At 40.2% G+C, this 13,212-nt stretch overlaps 1 protein-coding gene across 1 annotated transcript; it reads right to left on the bottom strand.

Moving 5' to 3' along the window:
* Window positions 1-333: 333 nt before the first annotated feature.
* LOC135463010 (probable E3 ubiquitin-protein ligase MID2) lies at window positions 334-13,047 on the bottom strand. Its single transcript, XM_064740331.1, has 7 exons — window positions 12,980-13,047; window positions 9,467-10,156; window positions 9,035-9,130; window positions 7,923-8,153; window positions 6,707-6,729; window positions 6,224-6,411; window positions 334-932 (listed from the first exon to the last, which is right to left on the bottom strand). Exons 2-7 carry the CDS (start codon window positions 10,136-10,138, stop codon window positions 334-336), a joined length of 1,809 nt encoding a protein of 602 aa, XP_064596401.1. The 5' UTR covers window positions 10,139-10,156; window positions 12,980-13,047.
* Window positions 13,048-13,212: the final 165 nt, after the last annotated feature.

The raw sequence follows: 13,212 nt of genomic DNA, 5'->3' as shown, positions 1-13,212 counted from the left end.
GATTATGCTGATTTACAAGTCACCATCACTAAAAATAAAACTACCCTGTCATTATCTACATGTATTTTGTCTGGAAGAAAACTGACATTGATGTTCAGGATAAGTGAAACAGACTGTGTATAACTACACCAAGCTGTAAGCTTGTGACAGATCACTGACCACTTTGCAGAACAAGCTATACATACTGAATTAGCCACACTGCTCACATTAACTAAAACATCTACAAACTGGTCATTTTTTTTTCTTTTTTTTTAAAAAAGACTTAAAACAAAACTGTGTATTTCAACAAATTATAATATGATGGAAAAGATGTAATGAATAATTACCCGATGGTCAGGAAGTGCTTATCATATCACAGAGAACTGGAGGCAGAGTTGCAGAGTCACCCGTTACCAGACGAGCAGACACAGGTCCAGATCCAAACATGACACCAGACAGAGACCAGACACCAAACTCAACCGATGGCACGAGAGGCTCTGTGACGATAACATCACTGTCAGTGTACATTACCTGGTTGTTGTCACAGTCCAGGATTGTCAGTGTTTGGTCATCACAGTCCAGGTACACACCCAGGTGATGAGGTCGTGTGTAACGTCTGTACTGTAGATAGCCAGGTTTGATCTCACTACCACCACGGTGACTATAACACCTGACGTTATCACCACTGTACACCATCCCAATGTACCAGGAGTTACGGCGAGGGACTGTCCTCCCCCTCACACCACAGCTCTCCTGTGTCACTCCTACATCACAGTAACAGACACAAAAACAGGTGATGTGTATCTCCCAGTAGTACCTGCCCGTCTGGTAACGCCCATCTGTCACAGCTCTCCTCCACCTCCCCCTGTACAAGCCCTCACCCTTTACCACACAGCCGCTGTCAGTGATTCTCAGCTTCCTGTCGTCTGTCTCTGTGAATCTCAGCGTCGGCTCTGCAAAAACACAACAGATGCAGCATAAACAACAGCAAACCATAAACACACGCTGTAAGACTGAGGTTTAAATACCTGTACACATACTGTATTTTTAATTCTCAACACAATCTCTTGGAATAAAATGACATATATTGCTGACACGAATTTAATTTATACACAGATCTCTGTCATCTTCAGCCAGTAGGAAAGAGTTGAACTTCGACAAGGATCCGTCACTAAATGATGGGTAGCCCTAAGACATAGGCTAAATACTGGATTAAAACACAGACTTTTAGTGATCTAATTTGTTCGAAACTTATCACCTACAACAAGAATAATACCTTCCTCTATCCAGTCATTGGTTTTAGTTGTCAGTTATGGCACATTTGAACACACAATTCACTCTGAAGCTGTAGTAGGCCTGTTGTCGTTCGTGGAGTACCGAAGCCGTTTGTGTAGTAAGGGAGGTAACTCATCACAAATAACTTACCCAGTGACTTTCATTGCAACAATTGCAAAGGCTATTTAATCTATCAGAATTATTAGTAGTAATCAATTGCTGGATTCACAGTAAATATTTTCTGCAGTTAAATATTTCAAGACTAAGAAAGAAAAACGTATAGTAAGTGATGAAATAAATGTAAATCAACAATTATAAATATATGGGCTTACAAACGTGGAATCTCTACCCTTTCATATTAATAATAATAATAATAATAAACAAAAACAGATACGAGGAACTGCATAATATTAAGCTGGTATAAGAGACATTGCATATATATATATTGCATATATATATATATATATATATATATATATAGAGAGAGAGAGAGAGAGAGAGAGAGAGAGAGAGAGAGAGAGAGAGAGAGCTCTGGCTCTTCAACTGTACATTCTATTCCGTTTTCCTCAGTACTTTCTCATGCAATACCAGCTTCATGTTATGTCATTCACGCTCAACCATTGAGTACGACGTTAAACCCCAAGCACTCACTCACTTATTCACACTCAGCCATTCCTGTCTTTCTGCTAACTTGCCATACTTTGTTTTATCTTTATACGTGCATGCATTGTACACCTTCGCACCAACATGTTTACAAACCTAAGTATTATTTACTATATATATTTCCTGATGATGCCACAAACATAGTGACAGAAATACAGACTTATATTTTGACTTCAATATTCTGAGTTACTTTCTTTATATTTCACTGAGGGATACATTAGATTATCTGTCCTTTTCTAACAGTACACCTACTGATTTGTACACAATCATGAGGTAAACATCACTCAGACACTCAGTTGTACAATATGTTATCTGTTCTGTATTAACAGTACACCTGCTGATTTGTACACAATCATGAGGTAAACATCACTCAGACACTCAGTTGTACAATATGTTATCTGTTCTGTATTAACAGTACACCTACTGATTTGTACACAATCATGAGATAAACATCACTCAGACACTCAGTTGTACAATATGTTATCTGTTCTGTATTAACAGTAAACCTGCTGATTTGCAAAAATGCCGTGCCCTGCCACGTGTCCTGTTCTAACAGTGCACTTGCTTATTTGAACACGAGGTAAATATCACCCAGACACCGAGGGGTACACTACCATCTGTCCTGTTCTAACTGTACACCTGCTAATATATAACTCTGCAATGTGCTTTCCTTTTTTGCAGAAAATAACATATTGTTGAATACACTATATTTTTTTTTTATTTCTGAGCAAACCATGCTATAAGTAGCTTGCATAGACTTTCAATTTCTCAGGACAGCCTACTGATTTCCTTTAGACTTCTGAGCCCAGTGTACACTTTACAAGTACCATACCTTATTTTATATCTCTATATTAGTTTGTGTCTTCTGTGCACACCCTACTGTACAACTCACATTTGTTTATATCCTATCTGCACACCTTACTGTATACCTCACATTAGTTTGTATTTTTCTTTTGCCCACACTAATGCATACCTCACATTAGTTTGTATCTGTTTTGCCCACCCTACTGCATACCTCACATTAGTTTGTATCTGTTTTGCCCACCCTATTGCATACCTCACATTAGTTTGTATCTGTTTTGCCCACCCTATTGCATACCTCACATTAGTTTGTATCTGTTTTGCCCACCCTATTGCATACCTCACATTAGTTTGTATCTGTTTTGCCCACCCTATTGCATACCTCACATTAGTTTGTATCTGTTTTGCCCACCCTATTGCATACCTCACATTAGTTTGTATCTGTTTTGCCCACCCTATTGCATACCTCACATTAGTTTGTATCTGTTTTGCCCACCCTATTGCATACCTCACATTAGTTTGTATGTGTTTTGCTCACCCTATTGCATACCTCACATTAGTTTGTATCTGTTTTGCCCACCCTACTGCATACCTCACATTAGTTTGTATGTGTTTTGCTCACCCTATTGCATACTTCTCATTAGTTTGTATGTGTTTTGCTCACCCTACTGTAAGCCTCATATTAGTTTGTATCTGTTGTGGATGCCTCAATGGACTCCTGACATAAAATTATGTTTTGTACACACCCTAATGCATGGCTCACTTTAGTTTGTGTCTTCTGTGTACACCCTATTGTACACTGCATTACTTTGTGTCCTTTGCCCATACCCTACTGTAAGTGTGACATCAGTTTGTGTTTTGTTCACACCCTACACTATCTGTACTTTTTGTAAGCACTTCTCACTTTCGTTACACTTGGAATACTGTTTTGCCCACCCTATTGCATACCTCACATTAGTTTGTATGTTTTGCCCACCCTATTGCATACCTCACATTAGTTTGTATCAGTTTTGCCCACCCTATTGCATACCTCACATTAGTTTGTATCTGATTTGCCCACCCTATTGCATACCACACGTTAGTTTGTATCTGTTTTGCCCACCCTATTGCATACCTCACATTAGTTTGCATCTGTTTTGCCCACCCTATTGCATACCTCACATTAGTTTGCATCTGTTTTGCTCACCCTATTGCATACCTCACATTAGTTTGTATGTGTTTTGCTCACCCTATTGCATGCCTCACATTAATTTGTATCTGTTTTGCCCACCCTATTGCATACCTCACATTAGTTTGCATCTGTTTTGCTCACCCTATTGCATACCTCACATTAGTTTGCATCTGTTTTGCTCACCCTATTCCATGCCTCACATTAGTTTGTATCTGTTTTGCCCACTCTATTGCATACCTCACATTAGTTTGTATCTGTTTTGCCCACCCTATTGCATACCTCACATTAATTTGTATCTGTTTTGCCCACCCTATTGCATACCTCACATTAGTTTGTATGTGTTTTGCGCACCGTATTGCATACCTCACATTAGTTTGTATCTGATTTGCCCACCCTATTGCATACCACACGTTAGCTTGTATCTGTTTTGCCCACCCTATTGCATACCTCACATTAGTTTGTATCTGTTTTGCCCACCCTATTGCATACCTCACATTAGTTTGTATCAGTTTTGCCCACCCTATTGCATACCTCACATTAGTTTGTATCTGTTTTGCTCACCCTATTGCATACCTCACATTAGTTTGTATGTGTTTTGCCCACCATACTGTACAACACACATTAGTTTATATCCTATCTGCACACTTTACTGTATACCTCACATTAGTTTGTATTTTTCTTTTGCCCACAATAATGCATACCTCACATTAGTTTGCATCTGTTTTGCCCACCCTACTGCATACCTCACATTAGTTTGTATCTGCTTTGCCCATACTATTGCACACCTCACATTAATTTGTATCTGTTTTGCCCACCCTATTGCATACCTCACATTAGTTTGTATGTGTTTTGTGCACCCTATTGCATACCTCACATTAGTTTGTATCTGATTTGCCCACCCTATTGCATACCACACGTTAGTTTGTATCTGTTTTGGCCACCCTATTGCATACCTCACATTAGTTTGTATCTGTTTTGCCCACCCTATTGCATACCTCACATTATTTTGTATGTGTTTTGTGCACCCTATTGCATACCTCACATTAGTTTGTATCTGATTTGCCCACCCTATTGCATACCACACGTTAGTTTGTATCTGTTTTGGCCACCCTATTGCATACCTCACATTAGTTTGTATCTGTTTTGCCCACCCTATTGCATACCTCACATTAGTTTGTATGTGTTTTGCGCACCCGATTGCATACCTCACATTAGTTTGTATCTGATTTGCCCACCCTATTGCATACCACACGTTAGCTTGTATCTGTTTTGCCCACCCTATTGCATACCTCACATTAGTTTGTATCTGTTTTGCCCACCCTATTGCATACCTCACATTAGTTTGCATCTGTTTTGCTCACCCTATTGCATACCTCACATTAGTTTGTATGTGTTTTGCTCACCCTATTGCATGCCTCACATTAATTTGTATCTGTTTTGCCCACCCTATTGCATACCTCACATTAGTTTGCATCTGTTTTGCTCACCCTATTGCATACCTCTCATTAGTTTGCATCTGTTTTGCTCACCCTATTGCATGCCTCACATTAATTTGTATCTGTTTTGCCCACTCTATTGCATACCTCACATTAGTTTGTATCTGTTTTGCCCACCCCATTGCATACCTCTCATTAGTTTGTATGTGTTTTGCCCACCCTACTGCATACCTCTCATTAGTTTGTATGTGTTTTGCTCAGCCTATTGCATACCTCTCATTAGTTTGTATCTGTTTTGCCCACCCCATTGCATACCTCACATTAGTTTGTATCTGTTTTGCCCTCTCTATTGCATACCTCACATTAGTTTGTATCTGTTTTGCCCACCCTATTGCATATCTCACATTAGTTTGTATGTATTTTGCTCACCCTAGTGTATGCCTCATATTAGTTTGTATCTGTTGTGGATGCCTCAATGGACTCCTGACATAAAATTATGTTTTGTGCACACCCTAATGTATGGCTCACTTTAGTTTGTGTCTTCTGTGTACACCCTATTGTACACCGCATTACTTTGTGTCCTTTGCCCACACCCTACTGTAAGTGTGACATCAGTTTGTGTTTTGTTCACACCCTACACTATCTGTGCTTTTTGTAAGCATTTCTCACTTTCGTTACACTTGGAATACTATTTGTTTTCTGGGCGCACCCTATTGTGTTACAACTCATATCGGTTTGTTTTCTTCTTAACACAGTCTACCGTGTATTTTGCCCATAAACTGTGCGCCTTCTCCACTTATGTTTGTGTCCTTGATGCACATACTAGTGTAAACCTTGCAGTCATCTATGGTCTCTGGGCACACACAACTGTATACCTTTTATACATATAAGAACCTACTTGTAACACGTAGAGGTGACATTTGCCCACCGACTGCTGCTTCTAAGTCCTGACGTTCTTGTACTGTCTCTTTCACAGTCACCTGTCTAGTAACAACTTGGTCATGTTGTACAGAATCTAGAAGCTTCTGTCTGCTGACCTCATGTTTTTCCAGATCTGCTTTTATCTCATTCAGCTGGTCATCAGTTCTGTGAGAAGAGGAAAGAAAACAAAGAGACACAGTTGTGTGGTAATCCTGTGTACCACACAGTCCTGAAAATGTCACGATGTACAGTGTACTTTTCCTAGCAGGTTAGGTCTCATTTCTCTGAACAAATGTATGTCTGAACAAATGTATGTTTGAACACTAGATATACTTTACACTTGGGTCATGTTTTGGAAAACTACAGCGCTGGTACTCAGTTTTACAGAAATACATCTGCTGATAATAGCCATTTGCACGTGTATAAAAAAACTAAAGAAGTATAACATATTTATACATACGTTTTGGTGAAGTCCGTGGAACCCTGTCAACAAACAGATTTGAGCATACATATACAATTATGTAACAATGATAACTGAAACAAAGATTCTTTACCTACTCTTTTCCTTCTAAAATCTGGGTCACCTGGTCTGCTCATTTTAGCCAATATATATGTAATCCTGGCAGGATTATTGAGTTTCTTTTTTCTCACATGATTAGACCATGTAATGAACAACATACTCATATCTTTACGTTTCCAAAAAGCTGGTAAAGAAATATAATATTCTATTTTTAACACTACCAATATCTGTCCCAAGTTTTAGAAGAATTTGGGTATACTTTCACCACAACATGTAACAAGAACGCAGCTATAACTGAAATGTCTTACCTCCCCTATAGTACACAGGGGCCATTGGCTCTTCCCTTAAACAATTAGACCATTCCCTAGTCAAATACATTGACAAAATCAGCTCTAAATTCCAATGTAATAAATTCTATGGAGCTTGTTACAGTGCAATTTTTCCTCCTAGGATTTCCCGATCACCCAATCATAGTTGAAAATGAAACGGTTTGTTCTACCGATTACAAGCAAAACAGTAACCAACTTGAAGTTAGTTGTTGTATAAATACTCAGTTGTGATAATGATTTAATTTGGTACTTCTGTAAGAGAAGTAATCCTTTGTCAATTTCACAAGTATAATAGCAAAAAGTTTTATGATAGTGAAATACACAAGAGTTATCTCCCCTTACCGTAACGGCTGTGGGGAGAAGATACATAGTGGACTATAAATCAGAAGACCAGGGTAAAAGTCTTCTAAAGAGAGGGATATAAACCAACGATATCAGGAAAATAAAGAAATGGCTTAATTCTGGTCTTTCTCTTAGTATCCCTTTCTACAGCTGTTTTGTGATTATTTTACGGCATGTTTATGAAAATAATAGCCTTTAGTAAAATTTATCCTTAAATGAAATATACCTGTGCATAAATCAAGGGTGATGATTCACAAGTTCAATAATGTGACAATGGTAAATAAGACGCCTCTGTGTACTTACACAACACACGTTTGTTTACAAATGAGTGGTCAGAACCAAGATTAAGGACAGTACAAGTAAGAAAACTATATATGTTGTCTGCAGCTGACAAATTATTGACACTGTCCTGTGTGGTTAGCTGAGGTATTTAATTTGTTGAAGGTAGCTGAACCAATGATAAAGATTGTGCATGTTTTACTCACCTGTAAAAACTCGACGTCTGTTGACGCTAATAAATCATTGGAAGCCTGTACCATCCTCTCCATTTCCTGAGCCTGTAGCTGGAAATGTTTGAGAATGGCGCTACACTCCACACTCCACTGTGAATAGCGGGTTTTTATGCCATCTAAGGACTGTTGTTTCCAGGCTTGTAATGCTTCCAAGGCTGCACAATAAGCCCTTTCTACCTCTTGAGTGTGAAGTTTCTGGGTTTCCTGACAAACAAAAAGAACGTTTATTATCTTATCTAGACCATTACAGGTGTGTTCAAGAAATTATACATGCCTGTGTAACAAGAGTGGAATAACAGCGCCACACAACTGTATTTACAATGTACTTCCTGGCTGGAGGGGATTTCACTTTAGTCTAGCGGTGTACATGTGTCAACTCAGAAACGTTAATTCAATATCACAATTGGTGCTCTGAGCAGGGTGAGATGGTGCAGCCTTTATGCTGTGGAGATCACCAGTTCTTTGGTTCAAACACCAAGAGTGTCACCCTGGGATTAAGAGTCGTCTTTAAATCCCAGGTGTCGCCCCATCACATATCAGTGAGATAGTGCTTGGGGTTTAACGTCGTACTTAACAATTTTTCAGCCTTATAATGTCGAAGGAATCCTTAAGGTGCATGTAATGTGCCTCCTTGTTGCAGGACGGATTTCCACCGATCTTTTATTTAGTGCTGCTTCACTGAAACGCCTTTCCGAAGACAATTAAACCGCCCTGCCCGAGCCATTATACTGATACGGGTCAAACAGTCCTTACTCTATCGCCTTCATGCTGAACCCCAAGAAAGGAAGTTACAACTTCCTCTTTTAAAGTCTTAGGTGTGAGTTGACCCAGGGTCTACCGCTCAAGAAGTGGACGTTCGACCAACTGTGCGATCGGGGCCGGTCCCCATCACATATGTGGAGTGCGTATATACAATATAGATATTATGACAGCATATAATCGACGATGATGTACCTACTGGAGTTGCCTGAGGTGGGCATATCGCGTCTGTGTCACTGAGAGTAGCTATAATTTTCATAAGAAAAATTAGTCACCAAGTATGCAATAAATCATCAACATGACCAAGTGTCATCAAAACTACCAACCTGTATCTTATTGTACAGCCTCGTAACTCCTGACAGTGATTCTTTAGTTTCTTGTAGCACTTTCTCCAGTTCACTAGTCTTGTTCAAGACCGCTGGCTGTAATGGAAAAAATGCTACATTAAAAAGTTCGTCTTTCAAACGACTCACTACAGTACAGGACAAAAAGCCCCATTCTTCACTATAGATTACAAACTATGGGTCAATATATAGTTCCAAATCATGACATTTATATTGATTATAGACGTAAGTCATTCGCTTAGAACCTCATTCTAACATCATTGAAAAGTGTTTACTACTTCTCTTTGCATGGTTCCGAAGTAATTTTGTATTAATTTCATATGAATCGTTATGTTGGGAATTGACTTTACGATTAATGACTCAAAACATCCATTTTGGTTGTTGGCTGATATACAAATGTCTTTTTCGCATTACCTTGTCATTCTCCGCTGCAGATGGTATATCTTGCATAGCGTGTTTCGGATGGTCAACCACACACCCCATACAGATCACCAGCCGGCACCGTACACAGTACAAGCCGAATGGCTGACCATGTCTTGCACATGACGCTTGCTGAGTTGATTGTTCATCCCTGCCACTGGTCTGTCGCTGTGAAGTTTCCTGTGAGAGGTACTCCAGAGACGAAATCAGCCGGTGACGTTTCATAGCCCCCATCATGGGATGAAAAGAAGCCAGACAGTCTTTACAATACAGTAAACAACAGTCGGTACAAAACTTGACAGCTTTAGCCTGATTATCCTCACCACACAGAGAACAATATAGGATGTCATCCTCAACGTTCACAGCAGAAGAGAACCTCTCCACTTTTTCTGCCAGGTGAAAGTTGGGAGGCAGACCCGCCGCACCTTCCCTTCCCAGACTGGTTGGTGTCCGACATACAGGGCATGAGATCAGCTGGTGAACACCCTCACTCCCCGTGCTACAGGTGACCTCATCTGTCTGTCCAGGTTTAGACTTGTCAGCATACACAGCGATACACTCCCTGCAAAAACTGTGCTGACAAGGTAACGTTACTGGTTTCCGGAATGTTTCCACACATATCGGGCATGTGGGAACTTCTTCACGATTTTCCTTGCTTTCAGCCATTACACGCTTGGTTTTTCACTGAAATAAAACCAGCTAATTACTTAGACTGACACCAATACAGGTTCTCCCATTTACGAAAGTATAAAATTTCAACACAGTACAGTCTCCATCTGCAGTTAAGTGCCTGTTCGTCTCTCCTAACAACATATAGGGTACAGTATTTTTGTCGCTTTTGCTGAAGAAGCATTACTATACATATGGTATATGAGAGTTTGAGCGCCTCGCTTCCCTGACAGGAAATAACTGTTTAGTTAGACATTTGGTGATTCTTGCATTTATCATGTACCTGACATTTTTTTGACAAAGATCTAATCAAACCAGTTTGGCCAGACGTGTTTGACGGTGATGACACCTTTATACAGCTCCATCCATAAACTGCACATTGGTGTGCAAAAACAAGAGTCTGTTGATTTAAAGGTAAGACCAGCCAATTCGCAAACACCTTCAACAGAAAGGGTGGGGCATCAGGTATAAGATACATGTATTTGGGTCAAACATCTGGACTATGGTGGTAGTGAAGGAATTATTGTGTTATTGTAAGGAACCACAGAAGTAAAGACTACCACAGTGCTGCTATATCGTGCAATCAAGGCTGATTAAACTAGCCTAGGATTTTGGCTGTGATCTTTTAATATGGGGTTAGGCGTAGATCATAGCCGAGGAGTCATCCAGGATAAAATAGTGGTATGGAAAAACACCCTGGCGCAGAGAAACTACGCGCAACAAAAATCCACGCAAAATGAACCAATACATGCATTAACAGGGAAAAACTCCAGGGAACTACGTTCACCGTGTCATCCTCTCTTTTTCTGCCAAGTTTTTCCACATTCTGTAGCCTTTACGACCAGTAAATCCAAGATAATTCACAGTTGTGACTTATTCTCACATGCCGTGTCGACATTCTGACCTACTAAACCGTGTTATTGCTGCCCGCCTATACGCATCCGTGGCTGACCTTTCATTACGTCATTATGTTTTGATGAGCTGGCTGTTAGTTCTGACAGGCACAAAGCCATGTGACCGAGGAGACGCGAATTTGACAGAAAGCCATGGCGCAAAATGATGAACCCCACAGTTTGTGCAAACTGTCAGATTAAATTTGCAGTGAAAAGGATGTGGGGGGGGGGGGGGTTGTTACCTTCGACATTCGCGCCATTTAAAATTGGGCACCACAGGCATTACGGTACGTGAAGGTCTCGATAGTTTTTTTTGCTGAAGAATGTTGCCATGCACACCAGAAGTCCAGAAACGACACCATGCAGGGCAATCTGGTGCCATGACTGTTACCATTTGCTGTTGAAAGCAACAGTTGCATGGTAAGTCGTCAGAATGTTAATTTCTGGAAAGGATGGAATGTAGGGGATACGTCGAACTAAAAAGAAAGACAACCAATACGTTGTCGACGCCAGCGAAGAGCCCTACATGCGGAAACTTTCATATTATTTTTTATTACCATGTAAATGAGTGAGTGAGTGCTTGGGGTTTAACGTCGTTCTCAACAATTCTTTATTACCATGTAAGGGGTAAGGGGGGGGGGGGGGGGTAACCACTATTCAGGTGTGTATAAATTATAATGGATAAAATCGTAAAACAGAAATTAAATTTTCCTAAACCGAGTTGGCAGAAGGCAAAATACACTTGTATCGGAAAATATCGCCTTGATTTCCTCCATCTGTGGTCTTTTCAAAACATCTGGTCTGGTCATACTTCAAATAAGCAGCTAAAATTAAATCTTTATTCATTTTCTATCACATGTTTGATTGAAGGCATAGATAACTTCTAGTATCAGTGTAGATTTCAAGATATGATATCACGGAAAGGTCACCCGCTGCTGCACATGTGCGCCTCGCTGACCGAATGCATCTGAATTGAACGAGGGGATAGCTCTTCGTAAGCATTATACCGGAATCTGGTCCAGATAGCTCTTGGGCTAAGGGTGGCTAGCGGTCCCTGCGTATCAGTATATATATAAGCCACCCTTAGATCGAGGTCTCGGGCTATGATAAAACATACAATGTTTAAAACGTAAGTTGACGCTGCACACCAGGAATGTGACATACATGTCTAGACACATACACCTATCAGCCTGGTGTAAGCCCCTGGTCTAAGCTGTAGGCTGTAGAAGTAGGTTAGTGTTTGCTAAAGCATCACACAGACAGCCCTGGCTAATGTATCAGCAGTCCTGCATGTGGGTATATGGCCGTCCTGATGGGCTAATCTGTGTCAAGTTACACCCTCCATTGTCGGATATCACTAAGGGAGCCTGTAATGTCTGCTGTTTGTGGCGTTAATAATACACGTAGTCACTTCATGCTTATATATAAATCTGGGTGTTTATAAAATACAAGTTTTGATATTTGGTTCAGGCAGGCAAGCCGTGTAAAGAAACAAAAAAAACAAAACAAGAAAGCAAGTAAACAAACAGCGATCCCTGGTTGGGCTCTCCTGGCTTTGTGTGCCACGGGCGACACGTCACCGCCAGTAATCGACCTTAAACATAACTCTGCATAATGCCTTTCAAGGTCAAAGCTTCAGAACCTCATAGTAATAATTTACGTACCAACGCCCTGTATATACAGTGACAAGATCGACACAATTAACAACATGAACCAAAATTAGTCGTTTTCCGGGAGATGGAAATATTCTGACTGCGTATCGACAGTGTTAGAGGTTTACCCACAAGCTGAGGGTAGAGTCTATGTAAAGACACGCCCCAGTCGCATGTCTACTTTGTATCCATCTGAGCAAAACTCGACCAGTTAAATACTGTCGATATCACATCCTCACCTGATAGAAACATCCCGCCATAAAAATAGACGTACTCAATCTTACATGACTTACCTGTCAACACAAATATACCGTGCTTTACAACACCCACAAAACTACGCAGTCTGAAACAGAAAACACTTAGTTCAGAGAAATGCACGTGATCTCAGGAGGGGAGGTAAATCCCTCGATATGCTTTTACACATTTATACACTACAATGGTTAGCAGGGTTAACTTTTAACTCTAGGCTATATATGCGAATGCCTTATTTTAAGAAATTTACCAGTTTCCCAAAAATTACTTCAGC

This window comes from Liolophura sinensis, chromosome 2 (assembly GCF_032854445.1).
Source record: "Liolophura sinensis isolate JHLJ2023 chromosome 2, CUHK_Ljap_v2, whole genome shotgun sequence".
In the NCBI taxonomy this organism is placed as follows: domain Eukaryota; kingdom Metazoa; phylum Mollusca; class Polyplacophora; order Chitonida; family Chitonidae; genus Liolophura; species Liolophura sinensis.
This window is presented reverse-complemented; position numbering and strand designations above follow the sequence as displayed.

Coding starts and splice junctions, on each gene's coding strand:
- LOC135463010 (XM_064740331.1), bottom strand. CDS start 10,138: ATGGCTGAAAGCAAGGAAAATCGTGAAGAAGTTCCCACATGCCCGATA. Junction 9,131..9,466: donor CTGCAGCGGAGAATGACAAG/GTAATGCGAAAA, acceptor TTTCCATTACAG/CCAGCGGTCTTGAACAAGAC. Junction 6,730..7,922: donor CAGACGTCGAGTTTTTACAG/GTGAGTAAAACA, acceptor GTTTGTTGACAG/GGTTCCACGGACTTCACCAA.